This window comes from Anolis carolinensis, unplaced genomic scaffold (genome assembly GCF_035594765.1).
Source record: "Anolis carolinensis isolate JA03-04 unplaced genomic scaffold, rAnoCar3.1.pri scaffold_7, whole genome shotgun sequence".
Taxonomy (NCBI): Eukaryota; Metazoa; Chordata; class Lepidosauria; order Squamata; family Dactyloidae; genus Anolis; species Anolis carolinensis.
Window position 1 is genome coordinate 6,520,834 of NW_026943818.1, and position 25,158 is coordinate 6,545,991.

At 41.1% G+C, this 25,158-nt stretch overlaps 1 protein-coding gene across 1 annotated transcript; it reads right to left on the minus strand.

Moving 5' to 3' along the window:
• Positions 1-977: 977 nt before the first annotated feature.
• tmem268 (transmembrane protein 268) lies at positions 978-17,944 on the minus strand. Its single transcript, XM_062959652.1, has 8 exons — positions 17,538-17,944; positions 15,684-15,793; positions 13,968-14,075; positions 11,919-12,068; positions 11,598-11,708; positions 7,804-7,884; positions 6,426-6,602; positions 978-2,980 (listed from the first exon to the last, which is right to left on the minus strand). The coding sequence occupies exons 1-8, from the start codon at positions 17,617-17,619 to the stop codon at positions 2,819-2,821; spliced, it is 981 nt and encodes a 326-aa protein (XP_062815722.1). The 5' UTR covers positions 17,620-17,944; the 3' UTR covers positions 978-2,818.
• Between the last annotated feature and the right edge of the window lie 7,214 nt (positions 17,945-25,158).

The following is a 25,158-nucleotide window of genomic DNA, read 5'->3' on the forward strand; positions in this document are numbered from 1 at the left end:
TGTCTAGATGGCTTTTGAGGGTTCCTTTCCTTACCTATGGTCTTATGAGACCATCTAGATGGCTTTTGGAGGTTCCTTTCCTTACCTATGGTCCTATGAGACCATCTAGATGGCCTTTGAGGGCCCCTTTCCTTACCTATGGTTTTATGAGATTCTCTAGATGGCCTTTGGGGGGCCCTTTCCTTATCTGTGGTCTTATGAAACCATCTAGATGGTCTTTGGAGGTCTCTTTCCTTACCTATGGTCTTATGAGACCATCTAGATGGTCTTTGGAGATCTCTTTCATTACCTATGGTTTTATGAAACCATCTAGATGGTCTTTGGAGATCTCTTTCCTTATCTGTGGTCTTATGAAACCATCTAGATGGTCTTTGGAGATCTCTTTCCTTACCTATGGTCTTATGAAACCATCTAGATGGTCTTTGGAGATCTCTTTCCTTACCTATGGTTTTATGAAACCATCTAGATGGTCTTTGGAGATCTCTTTCCTTATCTGTGGTCTTATGAAACCATCTAGATGGTCTTTGGAGATCTCTTTACTTACCTATGGTCTTATGAGATCATCTAGGTGGTCTTTGGAGATCTCTTTCCTTACCTATGGTCTTATGAGATCGTCTAGATCAGGGGTCCCCAAACTAAAGCCCATGGGCCGGATGCGGCCCTCCAGGGTCATCTACCTGGCCTCTGTCCTAAACTTTAGACTTAGGGTTGACCTAAGTCTGAAATGACTTGAAGGCACACAAAAACAATCCTAATTTTTTACTATTTCATCATAGTCCGGCCCCCCAACAGTCTGAGGGACTGTGAATCGGCCCTCCACTTAAAAAGTTTGAGAACCCCTGCTATGGGCCAAACACAAGAGTGCCAATCTAGTCATTTTGCTTTCTAGGGAGAGTTCGAGATTGCATGTATTGGTCATTTTATCAGTCAATTGTTGTTTCACTCTAGCCAAGGAAGGAACGCCTTTTCACTCAGCATGCACTAAGTACAGCCGTTTAGTTACAAAAAGCACATACAAAAGGAAAATTGGCGTTTCCCAGAAAGACGTGGAAAAGGCGCTGTGAAATAGCAATAGTCCAAAAATACGAAGATCAACAGTCCAAGGTAGCAAGGTACATGAATTCCAGGAAGTCGGGAACATAGGCATACATCCATAAGCATGAAAACAGGAACTTTTCCGAGGCAAAACTATTATAAGAACTAAGGCAAACTTAAGACTTTTAAATGAACTTGATATTAACACAACGTCATCTGCTCTAAAGAAACCAGGAAAATATCATTCAATTTAAACCCAAACCTGACCAAGAAGCCATGAGATCATCCCTTTGGCACCTGGGCTTCAAGGACTGCTTCTCACGAAGTCTTTCTGACGTTCTAATAAATATTACTTTTGCTCTCTCCAAGCAAAACCTTAAGTCAGGGTAACCCCTAATCTTCTGAAGGCTGAGGAGGACCATTATCAAGAGAAAAGGAATCCCCAATATCCTCTAATTCTTCTGCAGATGTCGACCCTACTCTCTGATTTATGGCCTGCATTTCTGTCTGAGGTTCAGCCTGGTCACACACAGAGAAAAGTCCATCATTCCCCTCATCCTCCGAGTCAGCATCCCCAGCATCCCCAGCATCAAACTGCTGAGCCCCGACCTTTGTCTCCATAGAACTGTCCTCCAGAACTACATTTTAGTTGCATTGATCCTGTTTCTGCCCATAGAAATGAGAAATGCTATGGCATGGATGCTTCTGATTTTGGTATCTAAGTGATAAATCTTTACACTTGAGGATCGGATCCTCCATAGTTGGTATTTCAAGTTGTATTCTTCTTCTTGACAGCAATGTCCATTCTGGTTTAAGATTATGACAGTTGCCAGCTATTTTGATGTCTAGCACCCACTTTGAAGCTTTGGAAATCATCTGAGGCCATTATTTTTGTTTTCTTAAAGCCCAGCTGTAACTCTACCTTTACATATGGAGAAGGTAATCAATTGTTGGGTTTTTTCCATGCTGTTGTGACTCAGCCACAGCATAGCCAGAGTGAGGATGAAGAAGGGGATTCTGGGTTTCAGATACAAGAGCTAGATGATGGGATGCAGGATGATTTTCAGGAGGATGGCATGGGAATAATACAGGCTGATTCAAAGGCTCGAGAAATGCAGCTTGAGCAGAATGAACTGTTGACCCCACAGGCCATAGATAACAGCCAGGACGACATTCCCATGGGAATTAATGAGCAAGAGATGTCTCAAGCCCCGCTGTCTTCAGCCCCGGTTCAGGTGCAAGATAACGAAGACCTTGAATTATCTAGGGCAGACCAGTTGTTATGGAAGGGAGTTCAGCCCCGTAGGAGTGTGAGATTGGCAGGGAAGAGAGGCCTCCACAGGAAAGAGAAATACATTTCTGGGGTGCTTTTAAAAGTGTGTGTTTGGCAATAGATTTTTGTCAAAGCAAATTCTCACTTCATCTGAGTGAATGTTTCGGTTTCATGCCAAGAGAAGATTTCTGTTCCTGGATCTTTGAAACCTTTGGGCCTTTGTTCTTTGGGATCTGTCGTTTACTGTTTTGGCTAATGGACTTGTGGATTATTATGGCTTATGAACTATTGGATTTCTATGGACTTTTTTTACTGCCTGCTTTGATTTATATTTGCTTTTGCTCAATAAAACTACAAAAGACTTTCTTTTTTCTATAGACTGGGTGTCTATAGCAAGGTGAACTATTCTGAGGTGTGACACATGCTGTGGATTGTTCTGATTCTCTTCCTTGTTTGTCAGTTGGTGATATTCACCTGGAGATCGTAAGAACTCATCGGTCTCTTCTCACTTCAAGATCTCTTTCCCAGCACTGTGGCTTCAATGAATTGACAGAGGCACGGGACATGGGCAAGGTTGACATGCCATCCTGATGGAACCCTTGGGAGCTGACCACTGACCAACAGCCTGACGTAGTAGCCACTGAAGATTGTCAACAGATGTTGGGCCATCTCCTAGGAAAGAAGAAGAAGTGTCAATGTTTACTGAAGAGTGTTATCCTGCAAAGGCATGAATTACTTCAGCTAGGATGAAGCTACAGACTTGAGAAATGTGAGGTTGAATTCCAAAAGATGACTTGTCCAAGGTCACCTGGTGGGTTTTCATGGATGAGTGGGAATTTCAGCCCTGGTCTCACAGAATCGTAGGGCAGTACTATCTTATGGAAACTTATGGAAACTTTCTCACTGAGTTTCCGTAGCAAGATTTATTCAGAGCAGACTTGCCATTGCCTTCCTCTGAGGCTCACAGATGGTGACTTTGCCCAAGATGGGCTTCCATAGCTGAGTGGGAATTTGAACCCTGATCTCCTCAGGACCTGGTTAAACACTCAAATTATTGCACTACCTTTTGTGATAGGTAGGTAGCCATTACTGCACCACCTTGGTTCTCAACAAAACCTCCAAGTCAAGATCAAAACCTGCTGAGATGTCCAAGTCAAGATCAACTTATCACAGAGTTGGAAGACAGGAACACCAGACAAACGATATATAAGCCCCACTTGCCTAGTTTCCAACAGACCTCATAACTTCTGAGGATGCCTGATATAGGTGTGGGTGAAACGTCAGGAGAGAATACTTCTGGAACATGTAAAACGTAAAAAGGAAAGTATGGTATATAATATAGTATCAAGTAATAGATATATAAGTTTTATATTGGTAATGTAATACTATCTTCTATATAAACACATTTTAGTAACAACTGGTTTTCAAACTGCAAAAGCAGGGAATTGTAGTGTCATACTAATATCAATCTATACTGGATTTGAATGGAATCGGTGGTAGATCCTAGCCCCATCCCTGTGAAAACTCTCATGTCTACTCGTAGTATATATAGCTACGTATACTCTACTTAAGGTATCTGTAAAGAGCTATTAACGACTGCCACCAATTTGTAAAGGACTAAGAACGACTAAGGTTCTTTCAGGCAGGGGGAATCTTTTTATTCCACTGCTGCCACCAATTTGTGAAGACGCCACCATCAAAGACTCAGAGAGGAGACCTTTTTAAAATGTTTTTCTTTCTTCTTCTTATTCACTTTAGATGGTAACACAACTTGGTTTATAATATATGCGACAGAGGCTTAGATGTTGGAGGAACAATAAAAAGTTTATTCAGGCACAGAGCTTAGTGGTTACAATATTGTTTCTCACTTAGAGGCACTTTTATTAACAGTGACAATACTAGAATGAGTGTCATTTCTTTTACTTAAAGTAGTTAGAACTTCTTCCTCTGCCACTTTTAAACCGCAGTCACCCTGTGATATATGATCACAGATTCTCTGTTCCTTACCAGGACACAGACTACATTAAATAAGTCACCAAACGTATTTTAAATCGACTCAAAAATGAACAATTAAATCCCCTTGATTACCTCAACCTAGGATTAATCTTCCCTGTGCCTCATCAGAGCACAGACTGAATCCCTTTTTTAAACTCTGCACTTCTTCAACAAAATGGCAGTTGGCTCCACCTACTTCTCCTTGGCAACCAGCCTCTGAGTGCTGAGATGCAATAACTGTAATACTTACTCTTTTAAAACACAAACACACAATTAAACATAACATCTGTAAACCAAAAATTCATACAAGTATCCAATACTTGTATTCTTATTCATTGCATTAGTATAGTTCTTCACATAAAGGTGTACCGTTTACCGTGTACTTACAAAGGTATAACAGAAAAACTATTCCAGTTTCTAGTTTTCGTTCTAATTTTGCCCATTGGAAATGAAAAACAAACAAAGGCTTATTGTCAACTTAATAATAATCTAAAGTGCTGTTGCAGCGATGAATCGAGTTAATTAACAATTCTTAACATACAAATGAACAATTTGGCAACCATTCACATAAGTCTTAAAGGAAAACTGTTACAGTCTCTAGCTTAGTTCCAGTTATGCCAAAACAAATAAAAGAAAACCAAGTACAATCTTACTGCCATCTTGATAATGTTCTCAAGAGTTACTGGAGCGTAGATAAAGTCCATTCAGTAAATAAAATAACATATGTATAAGTTCTCCGTAGAATAGCTCCTGGATACAAGTCATATACCGATATGTTTCAGGGTTAAAGTTGACGTGACAGTTTTCACAGGGACGGGGCTAGGATCTACCACCGATTCCATTCAAATCCAGTATAGATTGATATTAGTACAACACTACAATTTTTGCAGTTTGAAAGACAGTTGTTACTAAAATTTGTTTATATAGAAGATAACATTACATTACAAATATAAAACTTATATATCTATTACTTGATACTATATTATATAGCATACTTTCCTTTTTACGTTTTACTGTAGATTATAGACATCTGCACATTTACTGTATATACTCGAGTATAAGCCTAGTTTTTCAGCCCTTTTTTTAAGACTGAAAAAGCCCCCCTCGGCTTATACTCGGGTGAGGGTCCTGGTTGGCTTATATTTGGGTCAGCTTATACTCGGGAATATATGGTACATTTATTATTTTTCTCTATTATTATTGGTATTATTACATTTATTATTTTTCTCTATTATTGTTGTTACATTTATTTTACTCTATTTTTTATTATTAATAATATAGTTATTATTTCACTCTGATCTTATTATTATTATTATTATTATTGCATTTATTATTTTACTCTATTTATTATTACATGTATTATTTTCCTGTATTATTATTATTATTATTATTATTAATAATAATAATAATAATAATAATAATAATAATAATAAATACATATCCATTTGCATTTTTGAATGTTTTTATGAATGCTGATGTAAGTTAATAATTTTAATCTGATTTATAGTGTATTGTATAATATTTATATGTGTGCTTATTGTAAGCAGCCCTGAGTCCCCTCTCGGGTGAGAAGGGCGGGATATAAATGTTGTAATAAATAAATAAATAAATATTATTACATGTATTATTTTACTCTATTATTATTAAAAGGATACATAAGCACATTTACATTGAAGAAGATAATAATGATTTAATCAGAGTTGGACAGTCTTATCTTAAATTAGAGCTTTATGTAAATATTCAAAAACATTTATCCTACTAATGCCTCAATTAATGTAATTTTATTGGTATCTATTTTTATTTCTGAAATTTACCACCCTCGGCTTATACTGGAGTCAATGTTTTCCCAGTTTTTTTGTGGTAAAATTAGGTGCCTCGGCTTATATTCGGGTCGGCTTATACTCGAGTATATACGGTAGTTACTTCTGGAACATGGCCATACAGCCCTGAAAACTCACATCAACCCAGTTTCCAATATACCTCACAATCCCTGAGGATGCCTGCCATAGATGTGGGCAGTACGTCAGGAGAGAATGCTTCTGGAACATAACTAAGGAAGACAGGCTAAACTGAGGAAAACGTATGCCACACGAATGGAACCTCTTGCAAAGCAAAATCTTACTTCTGGAGTTCCATCGGGGATGAGACGGAGGGGCTCCCGATATGTAATGACTCCTCTACTGCTGTTCCTTCTCTCGGATAAGAGTGGGGTCTCTTCCAAAGATCTGTCTGATTTACTTCCCAGAGCAGAGACAACAGGGCTCTCGATTACAAGGCAGAGTTTGTCCATGTTGTGCTTCTGTGTAGATGGAAAAGAAACAATTCCAATGACGATACTACAGCACACAAACTAAGACATGGCTTCACCATTTTCTGTTTTTCAATGAGGCATTTCATTTTGAAATGCAAGCATATTGCCTCCCGATGTGAAAATACAACTTCCCACTGGCATGAGAGCCAACAGCCATGACAGATTTGTCTTAGGGTTGCCATGGGTCAGAAACAACTTCAAGGCAACTTCTATCTGCTAAGATAGACTTCCTTGCTTGTCCATCTTTGTTTATAGCAGTGATGGCCAACCTGACACGCCTAGCCATTTTTGCTGACACGCTGCTGCATGCAGATTGGTTGGATGACTATGTCTTTTGTGGCCAAATTTGGTGTGATTTGGTCCAGTGGTTTTGTTGTTTACTCCATGGCAATTATACACATTACATTTATATATATATATATATATATATATATATATATATATATATATATATTATTCTATTATTATTGTAGTCGGCCTCTGGTGGTGGCACAGTGTGTTAAAGTGCTGAGCTGCTGAACTTGCGGACCAAAAGGTCCCAGGTTCAAATCCCAGGAGCGCAATGAGCGCCCGCTGTTAGCCCCAGCTCCTGCCAACCTAGCAGTTCGAAAACATGCAAATGTGAGTAGAGCAATAGGTACCGCTCCAGCGGGAAGGTAATGGCACTCCATGCAGTCATGCCGGCCACATGACCTTGGAGGTGTCTACGGACAATGCCGGCTCTTTGGCTTAAAAATGGAGATGACACCAACCCCCAGAGTCGGTCACGACTGGACTTAACATCAGGGGAAAACCTTTACCTTATTATTGTAGTATATTATCATATAATTACTATTATATTATTTTTATATTATTCATTGCTCATGACTACATTGAAACTAGAATAGAGAAAAATCAGCGAGGAAATTGCAAGAGGTACCATAGATAGTTGTACATGTAAATAATGGTAGTAAATAGTTTTTGATTTATTGAATACAGTTATATATAACAATTATATATTTTTGTTATTTAAACTATACATATTGCGAAATTATGGTTTTTTTCTCGAAGTGACACACCACCCAAGTCATGCTAGGTTTTTTGGTGAATTTTGACACACCAAGCGCAAAAGGTTGCCCATCATTGGTTTATAGCAATTGTGGTCTTTCTGCAGATTGTCAGCCTCAAGGCAAGAACAGAAACGACTCACCTCCTGGTTCCTCTTCATTTGGACCAAAGTGTCTGCCAAGGACTGAAGGCAGGGTTCCACCTTGTAATGGATAAACCACAGCTGAATGGAATGTAGGAAAGTTAAATACACACTGTGTTTTCTTCGCAGCACAACAGAGCTGTCTAGTTGCATTGTGTAACGAACTTAATTACGTCTAAGGCTCTTTCAGGCAGGGGGGAATCTTTTTATCCCACTGCTGCCACCAAATTGTAAAGGATGCTTAATTACGAGGAGCTGCCACCAATTTGTAATGGAGCTAATTATGACTGTCACTAATTTGGAAAGATGGAACCACCAATTGTAATGATCTAGCCACCAAAGAGTCAGGGAGGAGACCTTTTACTTTTACTTCTTTTCTTCTTATTCACTCTAGATGGTAGCGTCCTTGGTTTATAATATATATGACAGAGGCTTCGATGTTGGAAAAACAAGAACAAGTTTATTCAGGCACAAAGCTTAGTTGTTACAATGATGTTTCTCACAAAGAGGTATTCTTAATAACAGTTACAATTCCAGAATAAGATGAACCAACTCTCTAAAATATTACTTCTTTTACTTAAGGAAACTCTATTCCTCAGTCACTTTTATACCACAGTCACCCCTGTGATCTGCTATCACAGATTCTCTGTTCCTTACTAGGACACAGATTATATCAAATAAGTCACCAAACTTATTTTAAACTGACTCAAAATGACCAATTGAGTCTCCCTGATCCCCTTAACCTAGGATCAGTCTTCCCTGTGCCTCATCAGAGCACAGATTGGCCTTCTTTTTTAAAAAACTCTGCACTTCTTCAGCAAAATGGCAGTTGGCTCCGCCCACTTCTCCATGGCAACCAGCCTCTGAGCACTGAGAGGCAGCAACTGCAATACTTACCCTTCTAAACCCAAACACACAATTAAACATAACATTTGTAAACCAAAAATCTGTACTTCATTACACATTGTGGCTCTTGTGGTTGGTTTATAGAGAATTATGGCTCACCAGAACTATTAAAGTTGGGTTATGGCTCTTGTGGATGGTTAGTTACTGAGTTCCCTGTGCTCACTCTACCCAGATTTGACTTACACAGTAGTGTATATATCACCACAAAGTGAAAATAGAAGAGATCAGGTTGTAGCAAGGGCATATAAAACCTCTATCTGGCTCAAGATATGGTTGAATATGGGAAAGTCGGGTAAGACTCAACCTCTAGGTGTGTTGCACTCCAGGCCTGGAAACACCTATGACCACTGCACCACACAAGAGTCCAGGAATACAAATAAAAAGGAAGATATATAATCCAAAAAGGTTTAGCAAAAGGTAAGAACCAAACAATAATCCAGATGTCTCATAAAGTTCCAAAAGTGACAAAGTCCAGGAACAGCCAGAAATCACAGATCCAACGTAAGTCCACAATTAGGAAGATATAACTAGAAAGATTTGAACAGGAGTAGATGAACAGGAACATAGAAAACTTCCAGGATATATTAAATTCAAAATCAAAGCTTGACGGGAACCAGGAAAAAGAGAACTCAGACTTAGCTTCTCACTCTAACACAGTGTTGCCTGAATTGACCTTAAAGTTAACAACTTGTTGCTTAATAGACACCCATGAAAGCATTCTGTTTCCCATGAATTTCTTTCACAACTTTTCCACATAATCTCTCTGAACGACATACTCTATTTCAGCTCTGATTTGTAAACAAAGACTTTGTTTATCTCCGTAGCTTATGGGTTCCCATAAGAACACTTCTTATCACTCAGTTCTTCACTCAATTCCTTATCTGCTGTTACTACTTCTGACTCCCCTGGATGCCCTCGAGGCCTACACTTTCTCTGCCAGTTTTCTCACAGAGAAGCATAATTTCCCAGACTTGAGAGCCCATCACTTTGTGCCACAGGAAAACTCACAATCCTCTCTTAATCATCTACAGGAAAGCTCACAATCCTCTCTAAATCATCAGTTAAACTATCAGCCTCTGATGACTGATCTACAACAAGGTTGTCAAGTTCTAGGTCCAGAGTTGGGCTGGTGAAGAACAATGAAATAACTCACAGAATCATAGAGTTGAAAGGAACTATAAGGACCATTATTGAAACCTACATTATAGGTTGGTTGTCAGATGGAAACTAGGGAATTCAGGAAGGCAAAGTGAAAAGGTACATGTCTTTAGAAAGCCTAATTTGGAGACACACCACATAATATAAAGCAGGGGTCCTCAAACCTTTTAAGTGGAGGGCTGATTCACAGTCCCTCAGACTGTTGGGGGGCCGGACTATGATGACATAGTAAAAAATTAGGATTGTTTTTGTGTGCCTTCATGTCATTTCAGATTTAGGTCAACCCTAAGTCTAAAGTTTAGGACAAAGGCCAGGTAGATGACCCTGGAGGGCCGCATCCGGCCCATGGGCTTTAGTTTGGGGACCCCTGATCTAGACGATCTCATAAGACCATAGGTAAGGAAAGAGACCTCCAAAGACCATCTAGATCAGGGGTCCTCAAACTTTTTAAGTGGAGGGCCAGTTCATGGTCCCTCAGATTGTTGAGGGGCCGAACTATCATTTGAAAAAAAAAACTGAACAAATTCCTATGCACACTGCACATGTCTTATTTGTAGTGTAAACGCCCGCCCCCCCCAACAACATTTATTTATTTATTTATTTGCTACATTTAAATCCCACCCTCTCTCACCCTGAAGGGGACTCAGAGCAGCTTACAAGTTGTATGTACATACAATATTATATTATTAGCATAGTACACTATTAGCGTTATATATTAATATATTGTACTATACCACTATATCATAATATTATTAGTAATATTACATTATATATATATATATATATATATATATATATATATATATATTACAATATTATTATATTGTATTATTATTATTATTATTATTATTATTATTATTATTATTATTATTATTAGCCGCCCTGAGTCCCCTATTGGGTGAGAAGGGTGGGGGTAGAAATACTGTAATATATAAATAAGTTATTATCAATATTATATGTATACACAATATATTATATTATTACCATAACACAATACAGTAGAGTCTCACTTATCCAACACTCGCTTATCCAACGTTCTGGATTATCCAACACATTTTTGTAGTCAATGTTTTCAATACATCGTGATATTTTGGTGCTAAATTCGTAAATACAGTAATTACCACATAGCATTACTGTGTATTGAACTACTTTTTCTATCAAATTTGTTGTATAACATGATGTTTTGGTGCTTAATTTGTAAAATCATAACCTAATTTGATGTTTAATGGGCTTTTCCTTAATCTCTCCTTATTATCCAACATATTTGCTGATCCAACATTCTGCTGACCCATTTGCATTGGATAAGTGAGACTCTACTGTATTAGTAAATGAAAGAACAATACAATATTTAAAAATAAAAACAGTTTTGACCAACATACTGTAAATCTTTCAGGATTTCAATGGGAAGTGTGGGCCTTCTTCTGGCCAATGAGATAGTCAAGTTAAGTAGGATTGTTGTTGTTGTTGTGCCTTCAAGTCATTTCAGACTTTGGGCAAACCTAAGTCTAAAACTGAGGGCGGGGGCCAGGTCAATGGCCTTGGAGGGCCGCATCCGGCCCCCCGGGCCTTAGTTTGGGGACCCCTGATATAAAGCAAGGTGTTCTTGGATACCTTGCACCAGATTCCCAAACTGACTCAATCTGAGGTAAGCTCACAGATGCGTTCTTTAGGAGTTTAACAAAACCAACCTATTAGATTTGTGCATTTCTTGTCTTGGACAGAAAGGATACCTGTGGAACGCTACGATGCTTGTCTGGAAGATTGGTGAAGCCCACCAGGAATTCATGTTTCATGAAAACCTCATTTGCAGCTGCCAGCCTCATGTCAGTATTCATATTCATCTGGTGAATGAAGAAGCAGAAACACTTAGCAGAGAAGAAGACCTAGTTGAGCACATCTATAAACAACACAACTATAAACAACACAGAATGTGGAAGTTCATTGGCCCTAGTAGTCCTCCCTCAAAGTCTTGCCAAAATCCATTCATAACTGGATCAGAGAGAATCGCACCAAACAAGCATCAACTCAAGACACATCCAATGTCTTCTCACCTTGCTTTGGTATCGATGGATTACGAGTCGGACGACCACAGCGGCCACTAAGGCCACTACAGTGACTATGATGCTGACTTCCCAAGAAGGTCCTACGGAAAATGCCTTTAGTGTGGAATAAAGATTGACCCAGAGGATTACATAGAGAATCTGAAATGACAAGGAAAGGGAAATTACCGTATATACTCGAAGATAAGATAAGCTGAGTTTTTCAGCCCTTTTTATGAGCTGAAAAAGCCTCCCCCGGCTTATAATCGGGTCAAGATCAAGGCCAGCAACAGAGCCTGCAGGCTATTGCTTGCAATATGTGATCTCTCTCTTCTCCTCCCTTATCAGTGTGTTTTCTTTTGCAAAGCCTCTCGCTCTTAATCTAGGGAATGTTTTCATAAGAGAAAGACACTCTTGCAAGTCAGGAAGAAGAAAAATATATATTCATTAATCTTATGAAAGCATTTCTCCCTGAAATATTTGTTAAACTCTCCTACAGATATATAGGCATTAACCTTTTGCAAGCTTTTGCCATCTCTATGTACCTTTATATTTGTATCTATCTATATACATTAATTTTATATATGCATTTCCCCTCATATGTTTGCAGGTCTTTGCAAATCCTTTATACATATAGATCCATGTACCTGTGTATCTGTAGCCATACATATACATTAATTTTATATATGAATTTACCCTCATATGTTTGCAAGTCTCTGCAAATCTATATATATAAAAGAGTGTTGGCATCATGGCGACCCACAAAACAACAAAACTACAGGCCCCCCAACCTCGAAATTTGACAACACAACCCATCATCCACGCCTCTAGGTTGATACAACAAAATGAAAAGAAAAATAAAGTCCTAATTAGAGAAAGAGGAATAATTGCTTTTATCCAATTGCTGCCAGTTAGAAGGCTAAGCTCCTCCAATTTGGTCTCCTAGCAACCCAATAAAAATAATAAAAAACACTAAAAATAATTAAAAACACTAAAAAATTAATACAATAAAATACTATAACAGAAAATAACTAAAAATAATACAAGAAAATAATAAAATATAATAAAAAGATAACTTACAATAAAAATTATAAAAAAATACAAATACCGTCAAATAAAAATTACACAATTTTTAACCAATACCACCACCACTTTGCCACAGCAATGCGTGGCCGGGCACAGCTAGTATCTATATAAAGAGAGATGTCTGGATAGATATGAATATATTCTTACCTACCTATATATTGGGCTTGCAAATATTACAGGGGGGGAAATGAATACACAAATATATATAGACATATCTAGATAGATGTGTGTGTGTGTGTGTGTGTGTGTGTGTGTGTGTGTGTGTATATATATATGTGTGTGTGTGGCTTGCAAATATTGTAGGGGAAATGCACACACACAGAGGGGATTTGCAAATGTTTCAGAGGGAAATGCATATGTGAAATTAGTGTCTATAATTATAGATCTATATCTAGCTCTGCATTGTTTATATAAGCATTGAATGTTTGCCTGTTACTATGTTGGAAATCGGCCTGAGTCCCCATGGGGAAATAGGGTGGGATCCAAATGAAGTTTTATTATTATTATTATTATTATTATTATTATTATTATTATTATTATTATTATTATTATTTTATTGTTGATACCATATTGCTTTTGTTGCCCCTACTTTTCCACTTATAGAGCTAGTTTATTGCTTTTCTTTGAAATACGGTAAATATTCAAAAACATTTAACCTACTGATGCCTCGATTAATGAAATTTTATTGGTATCTATTTTTATTTTGAAATTTACCTGTAGCTGTTGCATTTCCCACCCTCGGCTTATATTCGAGTCAATAAGTTTTCCCAGTTTTTGTAGTAAAATTAGGTGCCTCAGCTTATATTCGGGTCGGCTTATACTCGAGTATATACGGTATATACATTTGTGACACAGGAGTAAGATTTCCATTGTCTCCATTTAACAAGGATAATTACAAGATATCATGGAATATATGTGTTTAGACATAAAACATATATGTTTTCATGAATATCTGGGATGCCCCGTTCTTCTTACCACAGCAATGGATATTCCAAAAGCCCTGGAGTTGTAGAACAAATAGTTTCTCACTTCTGGCTCCAAAACTGCATGTTGGATTAGGTGTTTCCACTGGTCAACAGTCATCTGTTTCGATGATGATACAATCATTATCATTGTGTCCGCAATCAGTAGCAAAGTCTATCCTGAGTTGGAAGCTGAACTAATATGGGCGTGTAGCAATGAAGCTAACAGCCCACAGAAAGCCACAACTTGTTCCCTGAGATCTGTTTGATCTGGATTTTCTGCCTTGTGAATGTAAACATGAGATTAACAAATAGAGATTGCACCTGGACCATAGAATCATAGAGTCAGAGGAGGCCACAAGGGCTACCTAGTCCAACCCTACTCAGCCATGTAGGATCACACCTGTGGCGAAGTGGCAGGGAGGAATACTTTTTGAATCCCACCGCTGCCACCAAATGTGGTGAATTGATGATGTTTTTAATTAATTAATTATTATAAAATGTTTAACTATATCCACTGCCACCAATTGTGGAGATGTCAGGCAGAGGGGAAATTATTCTTTTTTTGATCTTTCTTTTCTTTTTTTAATTTACTTTAGATGGTAGCGTTACTTATTTTAGAATATATGTGTGACAGAGACTTTGATGTTAAAAGAACAAAAACAAGTTTATTTCAGGCACAGAGCTTAGTGGTTACAGTAACTTCTTTAAAGGCACTTAGATAACAGTTGCAAATATAACTTATGATGGATTCACTTTCAAATTACTTTCTCCTCTCACAACCAAAACTGATCACTCTGGATCTAACTGGGATTGCTTCCCCCTACTACTCAGTCTCTACAATTAAACCTAAACAAGTCACCTAACTTGCTTAATCTGACTCAACTAGAGATCTGAGCTTCCCTGGTTTCCCTAACTTGGAACCAGTGTCTTCCCTGTGACTAAAAATCACAAACTGAGCTGTTTTTTAAAACATTCCCTCTTTTTTTTCCAAACGGCGGGTGGCTCCGCCCCCGTTGCTACGGTAACCTGCCTCAGAATGCTGAGTTGGTTACCATCCCCCACGCATTGGTGACTAATACTTACCCTTTTAAACATATTTAAACATGACTTTTAAAACAAAATTAAACATGACATCTATAAATCAAAATAAAAACACACTTCTTTACAACACCATCAAAGAGATGGTCAACCAATCTCTGTTCCTTGGAGAAAGAGACCAAGGAAGCACGTTCCATGGTCAAGCAACTCTTACCATCAGGATGTTCTTCCTAATGTTTCGGTGGAATCATTTGACTCAATTGCCCCATTGTGTCCTTGTCTCTAGAGCAGACATTCTCCTCAATGGGATATCCTTTCAAATATTTACACATGGCTCTTGTGTCCCCTCTCAACCTTTACTTCAAGCTAAACATCCACAGCTCCTCACAGGATTCATGGTTTCCAGGCCTTTGACCATGTTGGTCTTCCTTCTCTGGAAACGTTCTAGTTCAGTGGTTCTCAACCTGTGGGTCCACAGGTGTTTTGGCCTACAACTCCCGCAAATCCCAACCAGATTTCTGGGAGTTGAAGGCCAAAACATCTGGGGACCCACCAGTTGAGAGCCACTGTTCTAGACTGTCAATGTCTTTCTTGAATTGTGGTGCTCAGAACTGGTCACAGTCTTGGTGGCATTCCACAAACCACACTCCTTTAGCTCTTCAGATCTCAGAAAGAGATGGAACCTTACCTCAATCCCCAAGTTCTTCAGCCTATCTGACCACAGATTTATATCCAACGGGGTGGAAAAACAGGCCTGGTGAGCTGTAAGGACCAGGAGCACCAGCCCGTTCTGAAACCCTACGAAGAATAGTAAAGAAGGTTCAGCGTCAATGACGGGAGTACTGGAATGAAATGTAACTTTTGGGGAAGGAAATTGGTTATTGATATTCATTCCATATGAACTGGGCTGTAACACAGCTGGTAAATCAACAGCAGTAATAAGATCTACCAACTGAAAGGTGGCCAGTTCAAAGCCCGGTCGGGGTGAGTGCTTGACCTCAAGCCCAGCTCACTGTTCACCTAAGCATCCCGAAAACAGCTTATAATATATAAGTTGAGAAATTAGATATCGCAAATTGTGGGGGTATTTTACGACCATAAATAACAAGACCAGAAATGTGGTGATTGAGAGAAAGGTGGAAGGAGGAAGTCTTGATGGCTCTTCATGACAGAGAATGAATCTGGGACTGAATCTGAGCGCAACCTCAACCTCCAAGGCACCAAAAAACTGGATTTCAAAACTACGGACCTCCTTCTGTCTGTCTTTTTCTGTTCTGTCCTGTCTCCAAATGGCATTGAATGTTTGCCGTGAATGTGTACTGTGGCCCTGAGTCCCCTTGGGGAGATAGGGTGGAATATAAATAATGTATTGTTATTATTTTATTATGACACAGCAAACAAGATAGACATGCTGGATTTCGTATCACAAAATCACAAGTCGAACCCTTCCCAAGTGTCTAGGACTGTGTGATGTATTTTCGGATGATGCGCGCAGATCCCAGTAGGGTGGCCTTTTGCAGTTGGCAGATCGTGATTTTGTCAATGTCTATTGTTTCCAAATGCCGGCTGAGATCTTTTGGCACGGCACCCAGTGTGCCCATCACCACCGGGACCACCTGCACTGGTTTCTGCCAGAGTCTTTGAAGTTCGATCTTGAGGTCCTGATAGCAGCTGAGTTTTTCCTGTTGTTTTTCGTCAATGCGACTGTCACCTGGGATGGCAACATCAATGATCCAAACCTTTTTCTTTTCCACAACTGTGATGTCTGGTGTGTTGTGTTCCAGAACTTTGTCAGTCTGGATTCGGAAGTCCCACAGTATCTTTGCGTGTTCATTTTCCAATACTTTTGCAGGTTTGTGATCCCACCAGTTCTTTACTGCTGGGAGGTGATACTTCAGGCATAAGTTCCAATAAATCATTTGGGCCACATAGTTGTGCCTCTGTTTGTAGTCTGTCTGTGCGATTTTCTTATAGCAGCTGAGGATATGATCAATGGTTTCGTCGGTTTCCTTGCACAGTCTGCATTTTAGGTCATCAGCTGATTTTTCAATCTTGGCCTTAATTGCGTTTGTTCTGATGGCTTGCTCCTGGGCTGCAAGGATCAGGCCTTCTGTCTCCTTCTTCAGGGTCCCATTCGTGAGCCAGAGCCAGGTCTTCTCCTTATCAGCTTTTCCTTCAATTTTGTCAAGGAACTTTCCATGCAATGTTTTGTTGTGCCAGTTGTCAGCTCTAGTTTGTAGTGCGGTTTTCTTGTACTGGTTTTTTGTCTGCTGTGCTTTGAGGAGTTTCTGATTTTTGACTTCAATCAAAGCAGGTTCTTCACTTTGCTTTACATATTCTGCCAGGGCATGTTCTTCTTCTTTGACTGCTTATTATTATTATTATTATTATTATTATTATTATTATTATTATTATCCACCCAAAGGTGTCGCAAAAGCATTGAAATGCACATAAAGAATCAGCACACAACCACTCACCGTGATAGAAGAAACATTTCTATGCTAATCTCTCTCCTTATGGCATAATAAATAATTCCACTTACCATTTCTCCCGGAGACAGAGGAGTCTTCTGTTTGGCTGTGACAGAAAGCGACGGAGAACGACAGCTCCCTTTCCTCAGCCATGCCCGCTTGACTTTACCCCAAAGTCACGATAAGGAGGCAGATTATCTTCTCTGGATCCAGCCCTCCTCATCTGGTGATTGTCATGGAGCTCTTGTAGGTATTTTCCTGGAGGAAAAACATAGAGCCAAGTGGGGCCACGTCTTCCATTCCATGCGCAAGTGGTGGTCAGACGTTGGCTGTGAAGATGGTGTTTACCGTGGAGTGTTTTGAAAGCTCCATTCTACATGTTTCACTTCCACTTGCTTTCTTTTCTTTTCCTCCTGAACTGCTACACTGAGTCACGCTCTGAAGCAAGGTTGGGCTCGCCACAAAAACAGCCGAGTTGAGGCCGATCCCAGAAAAAGAGGCCCGTTCATACACGCAACACGCATGCCCTTTGCTCACCTGCCCATAGAAAAATTCAAAGCTCAGCCAGAAACTAACTACGGAAGTTATACTCCTGTAAGCTGCCCCAGTTAGCAATCTGGCAGACGACCTTTGTACTAATCGCAGTCTACGAGCTATGAGGGTTGAACGAAAAGTAATGCCTCCACCTTCGTAATTCCTCCACAGATGGCAGCACTGGTATGCGGCAGGTCCTGGCTTGTTCAGTAGACTCTCCTCTATAGTTCAATTGGGCAGGAAGCCTTAGCATTGAATGGTTGAGTTGTTAAAGTGCGAAGTATGGAACCCTGCGCAGACGGGAAAGCCTTAGCATTGAACGGTTGTGTTGTTAAAGTGCGAAGTATGGAACCCTGCGCAGACGGGGGAGCCTTAGCATTGAACGGTTGTGTTGTTAAAGTGCGAAGTATGGAACCCCGCGCAGACAGTTCCATGTGGAGGGAAAGCCTTAGCATTGAACAGTTGTGTTGTTAAATGCAAAGTATGGAACCCAGCGCAGACGGGAAAGCCTTAGCATTGAACGGTTTTGTTGTTAAAATGCGAAGTATGGAACCCTGCGCAGATGGGAAAGTCTTAGCATTGAATGGTTGTGTTGTTAAAATGCGAAGTATGGAACCCTGTGCAGATGGAGAAGCCTTAGCATTGAACAGTTGTGTTGTTAAAGCGCGAAGTATGGAACCCTGCGCAGACGGGAAACCTTAGCATTGAACGGTTGTGTTGTTAAAGTGCGAAGTATGGAACCCTGCGCAGACGGGAAAGTCTTAGCATTGAACAGTTGTGTTGTTAAAGCGCGAAGTATGGAACCCTGCGCAGATGGGAAAGTCTTAGCATTGAACAGTTGTGTTGTTAAAGTTCAAAGTATGGAACCCTGCGCAGACGGGAAAGTCTTAGCATTGAACGGTTGTGTTGTTAAAGCGCGAAGTATGGAACCCTGCGCAGATGGGAAACCTTAGCATTGAACAGTTGTGTTGTTAAAGTTCAAAGTATGGAACCCTGCGCAGATGGGAAAGTCTTAGCATTGAAAGGTTGTGTTGTTAAAGCGCGAAGTATGGAACCCTGCGCAGACGGGAAACCTTAGCATTGAACAGTTGTGTTGTTAAAGTTCAAAGTATGGAACCCTGTGCAGACGGGAAAGTCTTAGCATTGAACGGTTGTGTTGTTAAAGTTCAAAGTATGGAACCCTGCGCAGACGGGAAAGTCTTAGCATTGAACGGTTGTGTTGTTAAAATGCGACGTATGGAACCCTGCGCAGACGGGAAACCTTAGCATTGAACAGTTGTGTTGTTAAAGTGCGAAGTATGGAACCCTGCGCAGACGGTCGGTCAATGTGACTTAAGCAACGTGCAATCATTGAATTCTTGACAGCAGAAAGTGTCACTTCAAAAAAGATTCATCGGAGAATGCAAGCTGTTTATGGTGATTGTGTTGATGTGAGTCCTGTGCATCGTTGGGCGAGTAAGGTGCACAATGGGTCCTGTGAGACGCTCGTTGCGGAAACAGAGTGTCGACTTCTTCCGTCACAGCTTCAGAAAACTTGTTCATCGTTGGCAGAAATGTATCCAATTGTCTGGCGATTATGTGGAAAAGTGAATAGTGGTAGTTAAAGAGGACATTCTGAGGATTATTTCTGCATTTGATTTATTAAAACATTCCCATTCATACCCAAGTAACGAAGGTGGAGGCATTACTTTTCATTCAACCCTCGTATCTTCAAAAGCAGCTCCACGTAGAGTGCATTGCAGTAGTCCGTTCTAGATGTAGCTAAGGCATGGATCACCATGGCCAAATCAGGTTTCTCAAGGTCCGGTCATAGCTAGTGCACAAGTTTTGTGTAAAGACCGAGTTTCAAGTGCCGAGTCCAAGAGGACAACCAGACTCTGGACCTGTATCCTCAGGGAAGTGTAACCCCGTAGAATACAGGTTGCCACCTTATACTCCGATGGGTCTTGCAACTGACCAGGAGGACCTCTGTCTTGTCTGGATTAAACCTTAGCTTGTTGGTCCTCACCCAGTCCATCACAACTGTCAGGCACCTGTCCATGATCCGGTGATCTTCCTTGGGACATGGTTGAAAGAGTAGTAGAGTTGAGTGTCATCTGCGTAGAGATGGCACCCAACACCAAAACTCTGGATAACTTCATCCTGATTAATGACCAGAGGTCCTATCAGATGTCCTCCAGTACCACCATCTGGGTACAGTCCTCCAGGAAGCCTCCAAGACCCATTCTGGAAAGCTGACCCAGAAGGAAACCATGGTTGATGGTATCAAAACCTGCTGAGATGTCCAAGAGAACCAACAGAGATACATGAGGTCCTATCACGTGTCCTCCAGCGCCACCAACTGGGTACAGTCCTCCAGGAAGCCTCCAAGACCCATTCTGGAAAGCTGACCCAGAAGGAAACCATGGTTGATGGTATCAAAACCCGCTGAGATGTCCAAGAGAACCAACAGAGATACATGAGGTCCTATCACGTGTCCTCCAGCGCCACCATCTGGGTACAGTCCTCCAGGAAGCCTCCAAGACCCATTCTGGAAAGCTGACCCAGAAGGAAACCATGGTTGATGGTATCAAAACCCGCTGAGATGTCCAAGAGAACCAACAGAGATACATGAGGTCCTATCACGTGTCCTCCAGCACCACCATCTGGGTACAGTCCTCCAGGAAGCCTCCAAGACCCATTCTGGAAAGCTGACCCAAAAGGAAACCATGGTTGATGGTATCAAAACCCGCTGAGATGTCCAAGAGAACCAACAGGAACACATTCACCCTTAGTTCTCTGCAGAAGTCATCCACCAAGGCGACCAAAGCTTTCCGGGTTATCAAGACCTGGATTATCAAATTTTGTGGTAATGCATTCTTTCAGTCCCAATTTTAAGGGGAAATACAACTACTACTATTGGACATTGCATGATAGAGCTGTGACTGAGCTTCTTCTCTCCCTTCGAGTCAAAGGCAGTGACAGATGGGAGAGAAATGATTGTGAAATTGTAACGTTTACACACTCTTACAACACATCAGAATGTTAGTTCTTTTAATAAATATAATTTCCTCTACTTCATCTCCGGGCACTATCACGATCCCTGGTTTGACAAGTTAGGGAGAGCCTAGTGGAGGACAAGTTTTGGAGCTTCTTCGAACCTCCAAAACTTGAGTCACCAGTAGCACATGATGTTGACTCTGTGTGCTTGCAACGGTTGTGAAACAAAACATTTCGCAACCACGATAAAGAATGAAGGAAACAATCCATCCATTGTGGTGAGGTGTTTGGGAAGGCACAAAAATACAGTGCCATCTGTTTGTGTGTGTTCGGTGCTTATGATATTCCGAGGACAAATATTTTCTTCACATTTTCTGGAAGTGAGAGCCAAAATCTGTGCTTCATAACTGTATGAATCCACAACTGTGTTTGCAGACATGCAATGAAGCGAATGATGGAAATATGCATCCAAGAACTGGCAAGAGATATCTCATGTGCTTTTATACTCCAAATGCACATTATGCTTACTTCCTTATAGGGTGGATGTCCTGACTGTGGCCTTCAAGGCTGTGGTGTTTTTGGTTTGGCCATTTCACCTACCAAAAGCAAATATTTTTAAAGTACATATTGCCCTCTTGTGGTTGCACCTGAGTGTTACATCCATACATAGATGCCAGTAGCTAATCCTTTCTATCTATACACTGCCCTCTTGTGACTACATCTGAGCACTGAATCCATATATAGAGACCTAGCCAATCCTTTATATCTATACACTGCTCTCTTGTGACTGCATCTGAGCATTGCATCCATACCTAGAGACCTAGCTAATCCTTTCTATACACTGCCCTCTTGTGACTGCATCTGAGCACTGCATCCATACATTCCTAGAGACCTAGCCAATCCTTTCTATCTATACACTGCCGTCTTGTGATTGCATCTGAGCATTGCATCCATACATACCTAATAGCTAATTCTATCTACATACCACCCTCTTGTGACTGCATCTGAGCATTACAGCTATACATACCTAGGAGCTAATCCTTTCTATCGATACACTGCCCTCTTGTGACTGCATCTGAGCATTGTATCCATACATACCTGGAGACCTGGCCAATCCTTTCTATCCATACACCGCCCTCTTGTGACTGCATCTGAGCACTGCATCCATACATTCCTAGAGACCTAGCCAATCCTTTCTATCTATACACTGCCGTCTTGTGACTGCATCTGAGCATTGCATCCATACATACCTAGTAGCTAATTCTATCTACATACCGCCCTCTTGTGACTGCATCTGAGGATTACATCTATACATACCTAGGAGCTAATCCTTTCTATCTATACACTGCCCTCTTGTGACTGCATCTGAGCATTGCATCCATACATTCCTAGAGACCTAGCCAATCCTTTCTATCCATACACCGCCCTCTTGTGACTGCATCTGAGCATTACATCTATACATACCTAGGAGCTAATCCTTTCTATCTATACACTGCCCTCTTGTGACTGCATATGAGCATTGCATCCATACATACCTAGAGACCTAAATCATCCTTTCCATCTATATACCGACGTCACAGAGGGCCACTTTACCTCCCAACAGCCTTTGTAGTACAAGCAGACATCAACGTTGTTATATGGTCCCCATGTAAGCTGCTCCGAGTCCCCATTGGGGAGATGGGGTGGGGTATAAAAATAAAGTTGTTATTATTATTATTATTATTATTATTATTATTATTATTATTATAGGAGTGCAGTTTAGTAAGCATGCCTTGTCTTTTATAGATAATTTCTTTTACAACTAGGACCAAAACAGTAACTGCAATTGTTTCTTGGAAGCAGAACGGTGAATACTTAATAACAATAATAATAATAATAATAATAATAATAATAATAATAATAATAATAATAATAATAATAATAATACACCAGCCAGCAGAATGTCTGCTGTGGACTCATCTTGTTGTGTAATAATAATAATAATAATAATAATAATAATAATAATAATAATAATAATAATAATACTTTTGGAAAGATGTTGGGGACATTTGTTTTAATAGCTGGATGCAGAAAAGAAGTAAACAAAAACATCTCCTTACTTCTAAACTAGAAGTGCAAGATCCGGGTGCAGTGTTCGATCTTCCGCAAAATCTTTTTCTCCTGTTGACGGAGATTTATCAGAATCCAACCAGCCAGGAAAGGAGATCTTATTCCCACCATTCCCCAGCTTTTTGCTCAGCTTTGAAGAAAGGAATGCAGTCATGTGCTCCTCAAATCCTTCTCCCCAAAGCTGAACTCGTAATAGATTTGAATTCTGCAGTAACCCAGTTTGAAGAATGCATCATTGCAGCCCGATATATTTGAAATTACATCCTCTCTTTCTCCTTATTCAGTGCCATGAAGTTTATTATTGGGGGGAAATGAGATTAAGGAATATAATTGCAATTTACTCCAGGGCTTGGGAGAGAAACGGAAATCTGCTTAAACAGATTACACACTAAAATTAGGCGCTATTATAAGATCCAAATATGTGTTGTTTTTGCTTTTTCTGTGACCGATTGTCACTAAGCCTGGTCTAATTAAAACGCAAATGGCGAGTAATTTCATTCAATCGAGGCAGAGAAAATTAAAAATCAAATCAGAACACTGAGCAAAAAAAAAAAGCCTAGATTAAAGCACTGACATTGAGTCAACCGGGCCCTTTCCCCGCTGACGTTGCAGAATGGGATTTTGTTTAAAAATCTATTTAATTAGTGGCTTTGCGTGCCAATGTTGAGCAACGGCGACAGCGGAAGCCAAAGAGAATAGGCTTCACATAAAGGATTCTCTGTCTTTCTTCCCAAAGTGAAGGTGTTGTTGTTTATTCGTTCAGTCGCTTCCGACTCTTCATGACCCCATGGACCAGCTCACTCCAGAGCAGTGATTCCCAAAGTGGGCGCTACCGCAATCCAGGGGGGCGGTGATGGCACCTATTAGGACACACAGGGGGCGGGGCCAAGGGAGGGGCGTGGCTTCTTCCCAAGAGCCTGAGACAGGGTTGAGAATCTATACCTCTCCTGAGGCTCTTGTTGGGACACAGAGGGCGGAGCTGGGGAAGGGGGCGGGGCCTCCTTCCAAGAGCCTGAGGCAGGGCTGAGCCTCTATACTTCTCCTGGGAAGCCTTTTAGGACTAAAGGGCGAGGCTGAGGTGGGGGTGGGGCCTCTTCCCAAGAGCCTGAGACAGGGCTGAGCCTCTATACTTCTCCTGGGAAGCCTTTTAGGACTAAAGGGCGAGGCTGAGGTGGGGGCGGGGCCTCTTCCCAAGAGCCTGAGACAGGGCTGAGCCTCTATGCTTCTCCTGGGAAGCCTTTTAGGACTAAAGGGCGAGGCTGAGGTGGGGGTCGGGCCTCTTCCCAAGAGCCTGAGACAGGGCTGAGCCTCTATACTTCTCCTGAGAGGCCTTTTAGAACTAAAGGGTGAGGCTGAGGTGGGGGCGGGGCCTCTTCCCAAGAGCCTGAGACAGGGCTGAGCCTCTATACTTCTCCTGGGAAGCCTTTTAGAACTAAAGGGCGAGGCTGAGGTGGGGGTCGGGCCTCTTCCCAAGAGCCTGAGACAGGGCTGAGCCTCTATACTTCTCCTGAGAGGCCTTTTAGAACTAAAGGGCGAGGCTGAGATGGGGGCCGGGCCTCTTCCCAAGAGCCTGAGACAGGGCTGAGCCTCTATACTTCTCCTGGGAAGCCTTTTAGAACTAAAGGGCGAGGCTGAGGTGGGGGCGGGGCCTCTTCCCAAGAGCCTGAGACAAGGCTGAGCCTCTATACTTCTCCTGGGAAGCCTTTTAGAACTAAAGGGCGAGGCTGAGGTGGGGGCCGGGCCTCTTCCCAAGAGCCTGAGACAGGGTTGAGCCTCTATACTTCTCCTGGGAAGCCTTTTAGAACTAAAGGGCGAGGCTGAGGTGGGGGCCGGGCCTCTTCCCAAGAGCCTGAGACAGGGCTGAGCCTCTATACTTCTCCTGGGAAGCCCTTTAGAACTAAAGGGCGAGGCTGAGGTGGGGGCCGGGCCTCTTCCCAAGAGCCTGAGACAGGGCTGAGCCTCTATACTTCTCCTGAGAGGCCTTTTAGGACTAAAGGGCGAGGCTGGGGCGGGGCCTCTTCCCAAGAGCACAAGACAGGGCTGAGCCTCTGTATACCTCCCGAGGCACTT